Source organism: Lissotriton helveticus, chromosome 2_1 (genome assembly GCF_964261635.1).
Source record: "Lissotriton helveticus chromosome 2_1, aLisHel1.1, whole genome shotgun sequence".
NCBI lineage: Eukaryota > Metazoa > Chordata > Amphibia > Caudata > Salamandridae > Lissotriton > Lissotriton helveticus.
In genome coordinates this window covers 1,315,658,827-1,315,677,842 of record NC_136059.1, presented here as the reverse complement: position 1 = coordinate 1,315,677,842, position 19,016 = coordinate 1,315,658,827, and the positions used below count along the sequence as shown (strand labels likewise).

At 47.6% G+C, this 19,016-nt stretch overlaps 1 protein-coding gene across 1 annotated transcript in view; it reads right to left on the bottom strand.

The window, feature by feature from the left end:
* Positions 1 to 8,963: 8,963 nt before the first annotated feature.
* Positions 8,964 to 19,016, bottom strand: part of ELP1 (elongator acetyltransferase complex subunit 1) — an 861,256-nt gene continuing 851,203 nt past the window's right edge. Inside the window, exon 37 of the mRNA XM_078676240.1 lies at positions 8,964 to 9,399. Coding sequence (XP_078532366.1) covers positions 9,329 to 9,399 — 71 coding nt within the window. The 3' untranslated portion in view covers positions 8,964 to 9,328. The remainder of the gene's footprint in view (positions 9,400 to 19,016) is intronic.

Genomic DNA, 19,016 nt, shown 5'->3' with positions numbered 1-19,016 from the left:
CTAGATGCTTTATGATAGAACGGGCTCACAGGGCTCTCATGCAGAAGCCACCGAGGGGGCTCGCCCGCTGCCTGTGATTGCCAAATTGCTGAACTATCATGACCGCAACACTATCTTGCAGCAGGCCAGGGAACCCTTACTATACGAGAACTAACGCATCCTGATCTTTCCGGATTATACACGCTTAGTGCAACAGCAGCGGCAGTCATTTATGGCCGCCAAGGCCCGACTCCAGGATCTTAAGCTCCCCTATGCCTTTCTCTTCCCAGCCCACCTGCGGGTGGTGTTCCAGTCCCGCACCCACTCCTTTGATACTCCAGAGGAGGTATTTAAATGGACTGACGAAACAGTGAAGGTGAGGGTGCACACACCGCCGGGGCTGTAGGCGGATTCACCTCTGAGCGAGGCACAGGCACGGTCGCAGGCTTCCAGAGGGTCGCGCAGGAGGGGGAACTGGCGATCCAGGTCCCGGCGGCGCTCCGCATCTGGCGATGCATCAGACCGGGGAAAGGAGGCTCCTGAGCAACGGACAGTGGACCCTTGACTTTTATATCTAGCGGGCAGGAGCGTGCTGGTGTGCATTCTTTGCATGGTTATGTGTTCATGTACGCTGAGGCGAGGTGGAGGGAGTTGTAATGTGGGCGGACTCCCCCCTTAGCTTAGTGCTTGTTGGGGGTGGGCCTGGGCAACATGGGCTGTTGGTTGGGGATCAATTGGTGTGGGCGGCCTCAGGTCCCTCGTTGGGGGCCGAGTGTCTCCCCTGCCGCGACAGGTACTTCAACGTTTTTGAGGTATGGGGTGGGGGGTTGGGGGGGTCTGTTTGTTCCTGTCTTGTTTTGGTTGGGTAGGAGTCGTACAGTCGCGAGAGGGTCCCCGCATTTGCTGTGTGCACACCTGCATGGCCCAGTGCACGGACTATGGTTCTGGTCGTTCACTGAGGGCGGAGTATGGCGACAAAGCTCTAGGGTCCCGAGGCTCTCTTCGTGTTCTTAGTTGGAATGTGAGGGGTGTCCTAGATAAGATCAAGAGGGGGCAGTGCTACGGCAGGCAAAGAGGGCTAGAACTGATGTATTAATGCTGCAAGAAACCCACCTGCTCGGTACCAAGGCTCTGTGTCTGCAGCGATATGGTTAATAACAAGTTTTCCATGCAGGGTTTGCTAGGGGCTCTAGGGGGGGTGGCCATATTAGTGCATCGTAGAATCCCCTATGTTCATTCGGAACAATGGGTTGATACACAGGGACGATACTTGTTTATTAAGGGCTTGGTCGGGGAGGAGCCTTTGGTGTTGGGATGTGTGTATGCCCCGCCCCCTCTGCAATGGTCTCTGGTTGAGAAGTTGTTTGCTGTATGGGCAGATATCCCCAACGCGTTAGCGGTTGTGGGAGGGGATTGGAATGATGTTATGGATGTGCTCAGAGACAGGTACATCCCCGGGGGCAGCCCAGCCGTGGGTCACTCCACCAAATTGAGTGATATGATCAGGGGCTGGATTGGGTGGACACATGGCAGCACTTGCATGGCAACGGGCGGGAATACACATTTCTTTCAGCTGTCCACAAATCCTTCTCCAGATTGGACTATATCTTTGTCCCTAGAGAGGCAGTTGGTAGGGTAGAGTCGGGAGACATACTGCCGCGTGGGCTCTCGGATCACTCCCCCATCTCGGTTGATCTCCGCTTGTGCAGGGGGCGACAGCCGTTTCGCTGTTGCCTCTCAGTGTGGCACATGCAGCAGGAGGACTATCGGAAACTTTTGGGCGAGGCAATTGCTGAGTACCTGGTTGGAAACGTGGAGTCCGTCGCCAGTGCCGGGACGCTTTGGGAAGCCCTGAAGCCCGCGTTACGGGGGGTAGATATAGCCTGGTGTGCTGCTGCCCGGAAGAGGCGCAGGTCGGAATTGGTACGGGCCGAGGCTGAGATTGAAGCGCTGGAACGTCGGGCCGCGCCGAGGGTGAGGGCCAAGCTGTGGGGCAGCTGCTCCTGGCGCAGCAGTCTTATGCATCTCTTCTGATAGATGAGGCGCAGCAGATATGGCTCGCGACGCGCAGCAGGATATGTCAGTGGGGGGACAAATCAGGTACGATGTTGCACCGGCTGTGTCAGGGCGCCTTCCAGGCGCAGACCTTGCCAGGGATACTGGACAGAGCGGGTGCCTTGATTACGGACCCGAGGGAGCTGGCAGAGAGCTTCACCGCATATTATGCAGATCTGCATGCCCGAAAGAATGCCTACATGAGGATGAGGTGGAAAAGTTTATAGCCGACCTGCCGCCTCGAGCGGTGTCTGATGAGGTGTGAGAGCGTTTAGAGCTCCCGCTGACAGATGAGGAGCTGGGTACGGCCCTGGGTGAGCTCAACCAGGGGAAGGCTCCCGGACCAAATGGGTTCCCCAGTGTATTTTTCAAGAAATATCACCTACAGCTGGGCTCGTATTATAGAGCGGCGTTGGAAGAGGCCAGAGAACAGAGTTGCCTCCCCTGGATTGGAGACATGCTGAAGTGGTGGTGTTCCACAAGCCGGGCCGGCCCCCGGAGCATCACGCTTCCTACCGCCCAATCTCCCTCTTGAATGTGGAGGCCAATGTTTTGGCCAAAGCATTAGCAAACCGGCTTCTACCTCATATCTCAGCGCTTGTCCACTCAGATCAGGCCGGCTTTATGCCCCAGAGGGCGACCAGGCACAACATCCGGCGTGCACATGTGGGGGTGGCGGCGGTTTGGCGTACGGGGGTGCAGGCTGCGTTTCTCCTGGCGGATATGGACAGGGCATTTGATTAGTTGAGCTGGCTCTACCTATTCGCGCTCCTGCCCCGTCTTAACCTTGGGTCCCGCTTCCTATCCTATTTGCAGCTTCTATGCACGGACCCGACTGCTTCAGTTCGAGTGGCAGGGGCCATCTCTTCCAGATTACCTATCAGGCGTGGCATCCGGCAGGGCTGTCCTCTCTCGCCATACCTTTTTGCCCTGGCTATGGAGCCGCTGGCGGCGTGGGTGCGCATTGATGCGCAATTACAAGGGTTTGAGTGGACACAGGGACCATCCGACAGGATCGAGCTATTTGCGGACGATGTCCTGTTCTTTCTTACTGATCTCAATAGGTCTGGGCCGCGTCTCCTGCAAATTATGCAAATATTCGGAGAAACAGGGCTGTATATGAACCCTCGCAAGTCCACCCTATGGGTGCTGGGGGAGCGTTCAGGAGTGGGGATTGGGCATCTACACTACAAGTGGCAGTGGGGGCATTAAATATTTGGGGGTGTTTCTATCTGAGGTACCCACGGTCTCCTGGGAGCGGAACTTAGCGCCGGTATGGGACCGGGTGCGGGCGGATCTCAGGACTTGGTCCCATATGCCACTGACGATTTATGGCAGGTCGGCCATTTTTAAAATGGTGGCTCTACCCCGGCTGTTATACCAACTGCAAAACCACCCATATCCCATCCCGCCCAAATGGTTCCGGCAGGTAAACTCTGTACTGGGGCAGTTTCTTTGGGAAGGGGCACAGTACGTGAGGCGCTGCGCACCTGCTTTCTATCCACATATTGTGGGGGATTGGCGACTTCCGACATCCTCTCCTATTACCAGGCCTCTCACCTCCTAGTCTTGAACAAGTGGTAGTATGGAGACAGGGGGGACCCGGCGTACGCTCTGGAGCGCTACCTTATGGGGTCTCATACGCTGCACACCATTCTTTATACAGCACCCTTGCGGAGGCAACTGCCACCGGCCACGCAGGTGGTGTTTCAAATTTGGAGGCAGGCTCTGTGCCGTATGGAATGGTGGATACTCTGACTGGTGAAACCCACCTGTGGCACAATGGGCGGTTTCCTGGGTTCGCGACGCTACAGGGCTTCCGGGGATGGGACAGCATTAGCATCTCGACCTTAGGGGATGTATTATCTGGTACGACGCTTAAGTCCTTTCAGGATCTTTGCAAGGAATTTAGTATGCCCCGCTCTCAGTTTTTTAGATACCTTCAGCTCCGTCATGCACTGGCCCCCAGCTTAGAGGGTCTGGAGTTCCTCCCTGAGTTTAGCCCTCTGGAAGCAAAGGTGTTTATGGGGGATTTGGAGACGAAGAAGATAACACGCATATACCACTCACTAGTCACACATTGCTCCCCCACACTGCAGAAGCTCCGGGAGACTTGGGAGGAGGACGTGGGAGAATTAGAGGAGGAAGATTGGAGTGAGGGACTGGCAGCCCTCAGGGGTGCAGCCATATCGATGCGCCTACGTCTCATCCAATTTAAATACTTACATAGAGTTTACTTCACCAGGGTGCGGCTATGGAGGGCGGAAATGATTGCCTCTCCAGACTGTCTTCGATGTGGTGGGGAGGAGGGGACGTTTATACATACGGTGTGGAGTTGTGGTTCCCTTGATTGGTTCTGGAGGGGGTACTGGCCTGTTTGTCTGAGGTATTGAGGTGGGAGCTCCCTCGTACGCCGCAATTAGTTTTATTGCATGTGATGGAAGGAGTGGGTGGCAATGTCTACAAGAGGCATTTGCTGCTGCTGGGCCTCACATTGGCAAAAAGAGACGTGGCCAGAGCGTGGAAAGACCCGCGGGCCCCTTCTGTGGCCGCATGGCAAAAGGGGTTAGATTTTTGTATGGGGCTGGAGCAGCCGATTTTTGTAGCCCGAGGATGCCCACAAAAGCATTATAAAATCTGGAAACGCTGGGCTGAGTTTAGGGGCCTGTGGCTTGAGCCTCCGGTGGAACTGTAAGACCTACCGGGGGTGTGATGAGGGGGCCTTGATAGCGGGTATGCATGTGCAGTCATCTGAGTGTGTTGTGTGTAGGAGACTTGCGGCGGAACTGGTGCGACTCGGGGGGAGGGGGGGTGGGAGCAGGGGTGTGGGGGGGGTTGGAGGGAAGGGGCGGTGGAGAAGGGGGGGGCTTGTCCAATGTTGCTCTGTTTATATTAGCTGGTTTTGTTCTAAAAAGAAAAGTCGATTGCATTTCAGTAGATGTCATATTTCTGACCCGCAGATGTCTCTGGCGTGCAGAGCCCTGCGAAATGTGTGCAGTCTGTCAATAAAGTCTGTTTAAAAAAAAAAAAAACTCTTAGAATTATATTATATCAAAGGATTATGGCCTGAAGTCAGTTGAAGGAATGAACACAAGGGATATCTATATTTGCACAGGAGTGTTCAGTCTTGACCAACAACATTCTGATCTTTACAGATTATATTTAATTGTCATTATTATCATTTGTGCACATTTGACTTGCACAAAGATATTAAATTCCTAATCAATGTAAAAAGATAAAATATAAGTTTATCGTTTGAGTTGGGAACTAGTTTCAGTGTGAATACAACTCTCATATCTTCCCTGAGTTTCCTGACATGATTTACAAACTAACATCTAGAATTCCACTAAATTAAATAAAAGGATAAAAAAAATGGCCAGGCTGTGCACCTCTACTAACATCATCTTAGTAGAAGCATTTTCACAAAAACTCCAATCACATTTTCCTTCTTCATCTAAAAGTCAAGAAAACAAGCTGGCAAAAAACCATAACAATGTAGAAAAATCTAAAATGCATTGCTGAGTATCGAATCGTTATCTTTATTCGGTCAAGAAGATATCAGACCATAAAAGCACAATACAACGAATATAAAAAATAAGACAATACCTTAGAAACAGGGTTCCAAACACATGCAGATCATCCCATAATTATAAAACGACAGACCTTTCCATATGCCCATTTAACAGTCAATTAAAAAAGAAATGTATAACTTATATCTTTAAAAATACTATCATGGAGCAGCAGGAAGGTAAGAGCCTCAGTAATACTGGGTCCACCATACCTGCCTGTCATGCTCACCTGAAGCAATCACCAATACGTAAATATTTCATGTAGATCATCATAAAGTTCATAAAACAGACTTCCTAGCCTGGCGTGAAGTACACTCTACAGAAATAATAGCATTCTTAGGCAGATAACAAGTGTCGAAAGGGACTGCAAAAATAGATAAGCTGGACGACATTGATGAAAATCTTGATGCTTTACGTAACTTCATATATAATGCCTTCTCCATTGGTTATAAAATTTGCAGAAGAGAACAATGTGCATTGTTGTCTGTGCCAAAACATTATCGCATGGACACTTGGATAAAGTGGAGGACCAATCGTTTACATCTGGAAACGTAACCATGCTGTGAAAAATGTCCATCCTAAAACGTGTTAAAACATATCTATGCTTTTGGTGTGGGACCTGGATAAGATATCATTGAGTATCATAACTAGTTAGAATTAGCTGGTTTCTTTGAACAGAACCTTTCAATAGTTCTTCCGACAGCCTGTTATTCTCCAGGTGAATTAAACAGTCAGTTTTTAGGTCTTTCCTGTTTAGTTTCGCTAAGCTTTCGGGATTATTAAAGTATTCTGGGTGCCCCAAATCATTGCAAAAACTCTCTACGAATTTTAGCCAGGTAATTTGTGCATATTGAGTAGAGTTTAGGCAGTGCCTAATGACAAGTTGATTAAAACCAGTATACTCGGATGTCCACAATGTATGCCACAAGAGTATGGGCTCTGTCTTAATTAAATCTGTAAGAAAAGGTAGTCCCAGCTCTGCATGACAGACAAACGTTGATGTAGATTTAGGAGTAGCATGCAGGTACCTTAAAAAATCATTTTCCACTAACTGGATTGGCTTGCAGTTCACGTGTCCCCAGATGCCTGCCCCATAAATAGCTTTGCTGACACACCGGGCCTCATAGATGATCAGCATTTCCTTATGGGGATTTGTGCCCACTCTTAGAGTAAATTTACGTAGTGCCATTCAGGCACTTCTAAAAAGTAGCGACCTTGTTTTAACAGCTTGATTCCAGGAGCCACCTTTGTCAAATAACACACTGAGATATGAGAAGGTGTCGGTGGATTTAATAATGGAGTCCTTAATTCTAATAGCTCGTGTGTTACAAGGTTTCTTCCCACAATTAATTACAAAAGTTTTTGCCTGGTTTACATGGAGGTTAAGATCCTGCATGTATTTAACAAAGTACCAGCTACAGTGAGTTTGGGGGGCCTGCCATCAGTACTGCATCGTCAGCATAGAGAAGGACGGGGACAGGGCGGTGTCCTACCAGTGCCAGGTCCCTTGGATAAAGGGCCAGAGCATTACCCACATTGTTGATATAAAGTGAGAACAGAAAAGGTGCAAGGACAAAGCCATGCCTCACACCTCTACCTATGCTGAACAACTTAGTATATTCGCCAAGGAGTCCATATCTAATCCTGGCTTTTGGGCCTGCATAAAGATCCCCAAGGAAGGAAATTATCTGGGAGCCCACTCCCATCTCGCCCATTATTGTCCAAAGTTTAGAGCGATTAACACAATCAAAGGCGAATGAAAGGTCGACAAATCCCAAATACAAATTGCAACCTTTCATTTTTGTATACTTCCCTAAGAGGATGGACAAGTTAAGACTCTGTTCAATCGTCCCCACCCCGGTCCGAAACCCATATTGTAAATCGGTGAGCACACCTTTACTATCGGTCCAATCTTGTAATCTGTTTAAAATTATTCTGCCAACTATTTTGACTAAAGAATCAAGCAGCGAGATTGGTCTATATCAGGCGGGATTATGTTGGTCACTTTTTTTGTAGATTGAGACTAATTTAGACTCCCCCAGTCAGAAGTAATGCCGAAGAACAGCAGGCTTTTAAAACAATAGTTATGATGGGCCCCCACACTGGTATGTTTGTTTTATACAGATCCACTGGGATGGCATCAGGATCAGGTGCTTGTACACCTTTGCTAGAAGTTATCGCCTCGATTACCTCTTCTAAGGTAAAAGGGGCAATGTTTGGTGGTGATAAGTATCCCTAATACCGTCATTAATAGTAAGTAAATCAAGGACGGGCTGTGCGGCGTACATGGCAGAAATACTTTTGATCCAGTCGTCCTCCGCAATTGCAACCACGATCCCAGTACCAGTATCTTCACATAATGGGGAAATATTTACTAACTTCCAAAAAGTGTTGTTATAGTTTGCTCTGCTTGCTTCGCACAATTCATCCCAGGCCTTCTCTTTTTCTCTCTTAACCTAGTTTTTTAGTTTTTTAAATCCTGTCTATAAATGGTTCTGCAATGCTTAACCTCGTTTATATCCCTTGGATTTCTACGGAGTGCCTGTTTAAGTTTTTATCCGCCTTTGTTCACTGAGTATCGAACCACCCCTTTTTAATCTTTGTTTTTGTTGACAACTGCAAATTCGCTTTCACCCTCTTCCTATCTCAAGAAAAGAGTTAATGATATCTACAGACTTTGCACTGTCATCCAGACAGGTCTCAAAGTCTTTCCGCACTTCTCTTATTAATATACCGAGGAAGTCCTCTGGGATAATCCTGTCCCAGCACAGCGAAACGCCATTAGTCGTGGCAAGATCTAGGTCTCCAAACCGTGTCAGGGACTTTATTTTCTTTAATAAGGACAGACTTTGATATTTGGACCGATTGGGGATAATGGTCGCTTAACAGAATTGTGTGTGTTTTAAAATGGAAGACTTCAGGAAACAAGTTATTCGAACCTAAAACATAATCAATAGTACTCAAATTGCCACGACCTTTAAAAGTACATTTAAAATGTCCATATGGTGCTGACAGTTCATTACAAAAGGCTGGATCTAAAGAATAGATTAATTTGTTTATCTTATCGCCATAGCTATTATGTGCAAAGTGTGTTTTGCACGAGCCATCTAAATTATTCATGCCACATATTTTCTCGTCCTGTGAGCGGCACAGTCGTATATTAAAATCCCCACCCCATACAATTGATAGCTTTCCCCCCTGATGTTATCCAGTTTGTCCAGGCGCTCATATAAGTTATTTAGATGTAGAACCATATCTCCATTATGGCAATTGTTGTACAAGTTCACCGCCACCATTCTGGCTGACCCTGTCCCTTCACACATAATCAAATTGCTGAGTATAAAATAATCCAGGCTGTAGTTATCATTTGTTTTGTGATTATCCTCTTTTATTTATGAATTGGCCTAGAAGGCATACATAATATTTTTGCTATAACAATTCAAAACACAGCAACACTGGAAGTTAGACATCTGGGAAAAAGAGTACATATTTCTGATAATCACACTTGATATATTTTAATCTTTATTATAAATCCTTGCAACAACAATGATGTATAATCCATAAATACAATAAAAATGCAGGTCAGCAGCGCCAAGTCCATCTTGCAATAAGGGCAAGACTGGGGACCACCAAGCTAAAGGCCTGTGTGAGTTTTCATCCGAATAACGCAATGGCAAGATAAACATCCTGGATCTATCGCCTGAAGACGTAACCTTTCGTGGACATTACTGAAGAAGACCCAGTTTCCACTGTATGGAGGTGTTCAGTTTTGGGGCCATCAGCAACTCTGTGTCTCCTGAAAAAAAACCAGACATTTTCAGGTTACAGACAAGGATTTCAAAACAAAAATGGTATTGTATAAAGTATTTTCAAACTTTCTTAAAGTCCATTTTAATCCATCTATCTCATATTTCCTTGTACATTCCAAAGCAAATGGGTTTTAATCGAATGAAGCATGTGCTGGACTGGAACAAACAGTTCATTGGCAGGATCATCCTTGGTGTAATCTGGATTTTGAGGAATACACAATAGAGAGCTTCTGTTTTTCTTTATTGTTTTAAAGAGTTTTGGAACTGATAGCCTGTCAATACCTCTATGATAGAAATCAAGTAGGGAGAGGAAGGCATGGTAAAATATGAGTGGATACAGGTAGTACATCTATTTAGGTATGGTCTAATCTAACACCTCGTCAGGCAAATTTCAAATCAGAGCATCAAGCCAACTGCAATAAGCTGACGCATCATATCCTGTTAATTCTCAATTAGCATCTAGTAACAATGGTGTTGCTGTGAATTGAAAACATTTTGCTAACCTGATCTACTCCTAATCCTGCAGGATACCACACTTATGTGCTTATCACTTGATTATACGCTTGAGCAGATTCTTCTCCATGACCTACAGCTCTTTGCTAGAGTTTCTAGAGCAGTTAGAAAACATGAGTATCCTCTTTTAGTGCAGTTTTGTAAAGCACTAGCTAAACCCAAATGGTTGCAGAGCATTCAACAAGATAAATTAGGTCATCCTATTTAGGAACAAGCCAGGTTTCAAAGAATTCCTTTAATCTCTAGGCTGCCATGGTTTTTCAGTGATAGGAGCAGGTTGATCCCCATAGATAGGCTGCATTAATGTTCTTCGCTCAGTACATATTCTGGGGATCTTATGACTAATGAGAGGTTGTTTAGCTCAAAGCAACATGTTAGGCTTATGCAGCTGGAAATGTTTTTTGGAGAACAAATGGGCCTTACTTATGGATGGCCCTGTGCACCATGCATTGCATCTTGAACTTAATTGTTTAAGTGACAATCAGCCAACAAGGAGAAAGCAACATTGATTTGTTATGATTTTCTCATTCAATTTGTTTTTTTTAATTTCTTTATTTTGCCTTTAAACCAAAAGTTATGGCAATACATAATCCAAAAATTAAGCATATGCTTGACATAAGGTAGTACACAATGCAAGAATACAAAGGAAAGAGAAAAGGAAAAAAAAAGAAACAACCGAAAAGAACAAGGGGCGGGTAAAGAACATAAACAATAATCAAAAAGACAGGAGATTCAGCCTAACCAATGCAGGACCGGGGCCCAAATTCTGCGACCCATTTACTGTCTTCTATGACCTTTAAGTCTATACACAGCAAACTCCATGTTCTACGTTGCCAATAGTCGGGCCCTCCAGTTACAAAAAGTGGGAGAGTCAGGGCTGATCCAATGTAAAGTTATGCATGCCCTAAAAATACACATAGCAATAAACAGGAAACCTTGCTCGGGTTTACTACGCAGAGGGACTTTTTGTGACTGATCAGAACCTAAGATCACTAGAGCTGGTGTAAGAATTAGAGCTTTACCAGTGATTTGAACCAGAAATTGCTCAATATCTTCTATATACTTAGCTAGTTTAGGAAAGATTAAAAAAAATATGAATAGTATCCGCAGCCCAGGTCCCACCTCTACTACAAGAATTCCCTCGATGATTAGACCATTTGACAATTTTGGATGGAGTATAATACAGGTCAAAGGCGGACATGTAGAATTGGGACCGCAGACTGCCAGTAATTAACATCTGGTCGGCCAGCTCAAAGGAAACCCCCAGATGGGTCCCTTCTTGTTGATCAGAAAAAGAAGCAAGTTGACCCCCCTCAAAGAGATCCCCCAGGACCTTAATCCCAGAAGTGCCCCAGCCAAAGGTAATTGAGTCCTGAAAAATCGAGGGTAAAAGGGCGCATAAAATAAGAGGTGTGTATGCATTAATATGTGGGATACCGAATAGTCTGCAAATTTTTTTCCAGACCGAAAAGGCCAAATATATGATCTTGAATTTGACTTTCTTGTAATAGCTTGGTTCTATGTTTCTAACCAAGTGATTACAAGTGCCCTCCCCAAGGAGTAACTGAAAAATGGAAGGTCTGGCACATTCTGGCACAACGGTCTTCCCACCAGATATTAACGGCCCCATATGTTGTAGGAGTGCAGCCCAATGATACAGCAACAGGGCGGGCATACCCCATCCACCACTTAATCTAGGGAGTATTAACCACTTTAGCGCCCTTATTGCTTTGTGGTAACCCCACAAGAACCTTAAACACGCCCTTTCAGCACTCGAGATACAGAGTGTTGGGAATTCGATGGGAATAGAGCGGAATAGATATAAGAATTTTGGGAATATTGCAATTTTTATTACTTTGGAGAAGCCATGGAGTGAGAGATGAAAGTGATCCAGTCTCTCCAGTGATTGATTAATTTCTTTGACAATTGGTGACATGTTGATTTCAGGTATCTCCTCTACTTTCCCCGAGATCTTCACCCCCAGATAAGTAGCGACCAATGTTATTGGGATCCCTGCGGGTTTTAAGAAATCTGAGTGTATTATTTGTGTTTTATCGACGTTAAGGCAGTAACCAGAGACCATGCCGAATCGTTTGGCTAAATCATAAACTGCCGGAAGAGCAGGGCCTACCTCTGCAGTGAAGATGGCCACGTCATCTGCGTATGCCAGTGTTTTATGAGATACACCATTGACCAAGGCTGCCTTAATCCTTAAGCAGTTGTCTAATTTGCTCAAAAAGGGATCTATGTAGATTGAAAATAAAAGCGGAGAGCAGGGGCAACCCTGGCGAGTGCCTCTGCTAATAGATAGGAGACACGAATCTTGACCGGAAATACGAACTGAAGCTACTGGAGAAGCGTATAAGGCTTGTATAGACCGGATAAAATCCTGTGGAAATCCCTTGGTTTTATGTAATTGCCATAAGAAACGCCAGGAGACCCTGTCGAAAGCCTTTTCGGCGTCCAACAGGATCATAGCCAAGGGTTGTTTGAACACCTGAGCCCAGTCAAATAATGCGATTGCCCGCCTGATATGATCTGTGGTGTCCCGGCCAGGTATAAAACCATGTTGGCAGTTAGAAACAAGGGAAGCAATCACCTTACCAAGCCTGAGTGCAATGATCTTGGCATAAATGTTGCTGTCCGCGCAGATTAATGAAATCGGGCGATAGGACGAAGGACTGAGCTCTGGTTTATCCTTCTTTCTGAAAATTACAATAGTGGTCTTGCGCCAGGAGTCAGGGGTCTGACCCTTCTGAGCCAGTGCAAACAGAGATTTTAACTCCCCGCATAGAGTATGTCTAAATGTACAATAAAATTCAAGAGGCAGCAGGTCGGGGCCAGCCGCCTTACCAGCTGCCAATGAGACTAAGGCTAGTTCAAGCTCCTCCCTAGCAATCGGGGAGGAAAGAGCCAGCGACTGTTCCGGTGTCACCTTCGTGGTTACATAATCAGCCAAATATCCCCCCACCCCCGCCGAGTCCACCTCATCATCCTCTTCGGAAGAATAAAGGGATTTGTAAATTTCCTGAAACACTTGAAGGGCCTTGTCCGGTTGATCTTGTATCGGGCCTGTGCTGTCTTTTATATGAATTTATCCGATTCAGAACCCCCTTGTGTTTTAACCTCTTAGCCAGTAGTCTTCCGGTGTTTCACCATACTCGTAGATCTCTGTTTTGTACTGATTGAAATTAGCAGTGAGCTCTTTGGTAAAATAGTGATATATATTGTTCCTACAAATAGCTATCTGCTTAAGACTTTCCTCTTTTTTTGCCTGATCAGAGATAGCCCTAATTAGTGCTTTCTCGGCCTCTCGTAGCTGGTTGTTCCAGCATTTAACCCTTTCTTTAATTGCCTTTTGACGATACAACGAGAAGCTGAGAGTCTCTCCCCTCGCTGCTGCCTTAAAGGCATCCCATACAACTGCCAAAGGTGCTGAACCATTATTTCGGAGGAAGAAGTCTTTTATCCATTCTGACATATGACTACAGTACTCCTGGTAAAGCAGAAGTTTCTGCTCAAATGACCAGGCTGACCCAGGAGGCTTTGTCCCTTTTGATGGAAGTTGTAAAATCAATGGGTTGTGATCTGTGATAACTCGAGGATACAACTCACAGATATCCCCTTCGAGGATCGAGTCAGACACCAAGAAGTAATCTAACCGGACGAGTTTACTGTGGGGGGCTGAGTAGAAAGTATAGCCGGGGTCTGACAAGTACAACTTCTGCCAAACGTCAACCAAAGCATGTTAGCGGCAGAGCCCCTGAACAGCCTTAAATGTCTTACTTTTCATCCCTGGGTACGGAACATTGCAGTTTAAGTCAAAGTTTGAATTCAGATGTAAATTCAGATCACCGCATAAGATTTTTGGGGAGGGCCATAAGGCGAATTCAATATTTAAAAAGTGCAAGACAGAGGGGTCATCCAGGTTAGAACCGTACAGTGAGCAGATAGCATATGCAGACCCCCTAACTGTTATATCTGCGAGAGCCCATCTGCCAAAGTTGTCCACCTTCACCTGCTTAACGGTGCTAACTCCTCGCCTGGCCATTATGGCTACCCCCCTTGTAGTCGTAGTTTGCCGGGAACAAGCAATCATATCCAACCCCAGTTCCTTTAACCAAGCATGGTTATTCCAAGGAACATGTGTCTCCTGTAAACATAATACATCTATGTCCCAGTGTCTAATCAGTTTAGCGAGCACACCCCTCTTCCTCCTGTTGTTTAAACCACAACAGTTTAAAGAGCAGATTCAGATTAAATTATGTCTACACACCATCCTTGAATACAGAACTGGCCAAATTGGGTAAATTGCCATAACTAGCTTGTACATAATTGAACTGAACCCCCTCCACCCACCACCACCGTGCCCAACCTTCCCTCCCCCCCAACGCTTGGCCTTCCCCCTCTACCCACCCCCCTACCTCTTCCCAGCTTCAAAGGCATAGGGACCTACAGTCCCTGGTGAAGTTGAGCTGCGTGCTCGCAGCTCACAACACCGCTGTACCTATAATATACTCAAAAACAGTCTGGCAGAAGCAATGAAGAAACATACTGTATAAAAAGGAAAATAAGCCATAAACAGAAGAGGCAGCCTGGGAGCAAATAAGGAAAAAAGAGAAGCTGATAACCGGAGAGAAGTAGGCGGCGAAAAAAGAAAACCCCAAATATTGGCCCACAGGGTATAGTAACATTTGACAGAAGTCCACAGTCCATTGTGAGCAGTCACTATCAGTAGTGATCCTCTATCCTGTCTTCAGAGTTAATAGATACTCCTTGGCCTGAACCTCTGTGTGGAAAAATTGAGCTTGACGTTTAAAGATCACCTTCAGTTTGGCCGGGTTCAGGGGAAATACCTGAGCCCCCTTTGCCTGAAACTTAGGGATCAGTTGCCTAAGATGCCAGCGCAATTCAACAGTCTTCAGACAAAAGTCCGGGCGGACAAAAAAGCGGTGGCCTTTACTAGTTCTTTTGCGGTCAGGTCTAGCCAGATCGTACAGAGATTCACGGGCTAGAAAGTTATTCAAGGAGATCAGAATGGCACGTGGGCGATTATCAGATTGAGCCCCATTCCTCCGTTGGTTGAAAAGAAAGTGATGAGCCCTCTGAATTTGCGTCTTCCAATCCCATTGTGGGAGATCCGGGAAGGCCTCCTCGAATAACTCAATTACATATTGGCGAACATTAGCCCCTTCTTGGCCCTCTGGGATGCCCAAAATTCTCAGATTGTTGTGCCTTGCCCGATTCTCCAAATCGATCAATTTGAACACAGTGTCATCCCTCGTTGATTGCATACTTTCCACCTTAGACTGTTGAGCCGCTAGATCATCTTCCAGATGGGAGATCCGGGTTTCTGCCTCTGTTATTCTAGAGGCGAAGTCTGAGCTATCCTGCGAACAGAATTTTGCAGTTTCCTGAAAGCCCCTTGAATCCGGGAGCTTTCGACCCTAGATGCCTCTCTATGCGCCATCATTACGTGATAAATAGTGGAGAGGGTGATTTCCTCAGGAGAGGCACAAGCAGTTCCATTCACCCCAGTTGCTGCACTGGTCGCTGTGTCACTTTTATCAACCAGTCCAGATGAGAACGAATAATCCCAGGACATAGCATAAGTGGTTGTTTCATTAGCGGAAGGGCAGGCGGAGGATGCATTGGCTTTTTTAACCGTCTCCGTACTCGATTGGAATTGATCTCCGTCACCATCCCAGCGAAAACTACGAGTATCACTACCATCAGCAGCCCAGTCCTTATCCTGAGCATCCTCTTCTGAGGAATTAGACGCATCCGATAATGAAAAAAAATTATCTGATGGATCATCCTCCTTATTGAGCTCTGGGGCCTCCATATGGTCAATTGCATCAGATACCAATATAGTTTCACTAGGCATTGGCCTTGTATCTAATTTCTCTTCCAACGGGACTCCATTACCCAGCATGCAGCTGGGTTGCTGAACAACATCACGATCGGGGTTCACAGCCTGCAAGGAGCAGACTTCACTCTTGTGGCGATAGTTGGTACTGCAACCTGGAGTACAGGCTCGCTTGGCAATAAAGACGGAGAAATGGAAGGAGCCCCCTTACTCGTACCGGCAGTCGGTGTGGCCATGATGGAAGGTGAGGATTTAGCAGCAGCAGAGCCCCTTGCCCCATTACTGGCTGAAGATTTGTTCTTGGAGGACTGGGCTTTAAACAGCAGTGGTAACGTTTGTTTATTGTTGTTGCGACTGGCAGTGTTGTTTTTGCCGGTCAGGAAGACGAAGAAAGGCTGAAATGGGCAAGAGATAGCCTTTAAGGGTGCCTAGAGCAGAGCCCTGCTGGGCCAATGATAGATTGAAGAGGAGAACCTCTGAAAGAAGGGCAGCAAGGGGATCCACAGCCTTTGCTGTGCACCATGCCACAAATTTGTTCCATCTTCAGGTGTATACCATTTTAGTGGAGGGATGCATGGCTGCCAAGATGATGTTACAGTCTTCGGAAGGAAGGTCAAAAGCTGTCAACTGTCACCGTTCAATCTCCATGCAAGAAGGTGGAGGCTGTACAGTTTCAGGTTTAGGACTGTCCCCAGGCTGTGACAGAAGATCCTCCAGAAGAGGCAGTCTGATCGGAGGATTGATAGCCATGCTCAAGAGCTCGGGGTACCAGACTCTTTGTGCCCAGTCCAGAGGGACAAGAATGACTTGGGCCAGGTCGCGCTTGATCTTCTTCCGTACCCTGGGTAGAAGTGATACAGGCGGAAAGGCGTACAGGAGGCCGCAACTACGCTCGCAATGAAAAGCGTTGCCGAGCGAGTGCCGCCTTGGAAACTCCAGCGCGCAGAACTGCTGACATTGCACTTTCTCTTCGATGGCGAATAGATCGAACCAAGGATCTCCCCACTGCTGAAAGAGACCTTGCACCACCTCCGAGTGAAGACGCCATCCGTGATCCATCATGCACTGGTGGCTGAGTTTGTCCGTCCTGGTGCTCAGAGAACCTGCCAAGTGTTAAACCACCAAGGATATGCCCTGATGTTCCAGCCATGTCCAAAGGCGAAGAGCCTCGTGACATAGGGCCCACGACCTCACCCACCCTGTTTGTTGCAGTACCACATGGCAGTGGTGTTGTCCATGAACACCTGCACTACGCTTCCTTTGACAGATGGAAGGAATGCCCTCAGTGCAAGATGGAAGGTCCAGAAGGTTGATGTGGAGCCCAGACTCCGCCAGAGACCCCATATCTCTGCCTCTTCCATGTAGCCGCACCATCCCAGGAGTGACGCATCTGTCACCACTATGAACTGTGATTGGGGAAGGGAGAGGGACCCAATCCTGGTTTGTGAGCCACCACTGCAACTGAAGTGCAGTCCCTTACGAGATCTGGATAACATCGGAAAGATTCCCCATATGCTGAGCCCACTGGAACTTCTGGTCCCACTGCAGAGCCTGCATGTGCCATCTGGCATGATCCACCAGCAGGATGCAGGAGGCCATAAGGCCCAGCAGCCTCAGGGTCATTCTCACCGAAATCCAGGATAGAGGCTGAAACATCGGTATCATAGCCCGAATTTCCTGGACTCGCTGCTCGGGGGGATAAGCCCGAAACTGCTCTGTGCCCAGAGCTGCTCCGATAAAAAGGAGTTTCTGAGAGGGAATCGGGTGCGACTTCGGCACGTTGATAGTGAACCCCAGCGCATGCAGGAGGTCCACCATAGTCTGAAGGTGGGAGACAACAGCCTGGGGTGAACTGGCCTTCAACAGCCAGTTGAAGAGATTGGGGAAGACTGTAACCCCTGATCTGCGCAGATGAGCTGCGACCACCACCATCACTATCGTAAACACCCGTGGGGGCACTGGTAAGGCCAAAGGGGAGCACAGTAAAATGAAAATGCTTGTGACCTACTGTGAACCGCAAGTAAAGCCTGTGGGCTGGCAGGATGGGGATGTGGAAATAGGTGTCTCTGCAAGTCCAACACTCCATCCAGTCTCCGGGACCGAGGGCAGAGAGAATCTGAGCCAATGTGAGCATTTTGAACTTCTCATTCTGGAGGAAGAGGTTGAGGGTCCTTAGGTCTAAGATAGGACGCAGGCCTTTTTACTTCTTGGGTACCAGAAAGTGGTGGGAATAGCAACCACGACCTACTTCTCGGGATATGGTTGAGCAAGTGCTGCCTCAGTGCCCGGAGGAGGCCCGGGCCTTGCTCACCTGAGCAGTTGCTGGGGGTGGAGCCACAGCTCCCTTGGGCAAGAGAGCCGTAACTTCCTGGCAGAGAAGGGACAAGTGATCCTCTGACTTGCGATGGAGTGCTGGAGGCATGGAGGGAGGGGTGGTCTCGAAAGAGAGGGAATAGCTTCTTCGGACTATCTGCAAAACCCGCCTGTCCGATATGATGTGCCAGTGGGGGAGGTTATGGCGAATCCTGCCGCCCGCTGGTCTCTGGTGGTCCTGAAACGTCAGACTAGGAAGGTTTGGAGGCTGCTGCATGGGTGGGGGGTATGGGTTGACTGGCCCACTCACTGGCCCCCTTACCCATTTTGCTGGGTCCCACGTCCACGTCCACGCATACACTGGGTAGGTTGCGTGGCCCTGTGGATTGATTGGGTGGAACGTAGTGGGGCACCTCTTCTGTAGCCACAAAAGGGGTGAAAAGCAGACTGCGTGGGGTGAGAGGTTGCTGCGAGACCCAAGGATCTGGCCGTAGCCCAAGAATTCTTGAAGAGCTTGAGCGCGGAGTGCGCCTTATCACCAAACAGGCGACGACCACCAAAGGGCATGTCCAAAAGGGTGTATTGGACATCCCCCGAAAAACCAGACGTCCTCAACCAGGCATAGCGCCTCAGGGCTACCGACATGGAAACCATTCTGCCCAGAGAGTCGGCGGTATTCAGCCCACACCTGATGAACTTAGCTGTGTCTCCAGCCCCAGCAACTGCGCAGGTGAGCAAGGCCCGAGCCTCCTCCGGGCACTGTGGCAGCACTTGCTCAACCATATCCCACACCGTATGGGTATAACAGCCCAGGAGGCATGCAGTGTTCACCGACCGGAACCCTAAGCAGGCAGAAGAAAACATCTTCTTCCCAAGGCGGTCCAGCTTCTTGGATTACCTATCTGTGGG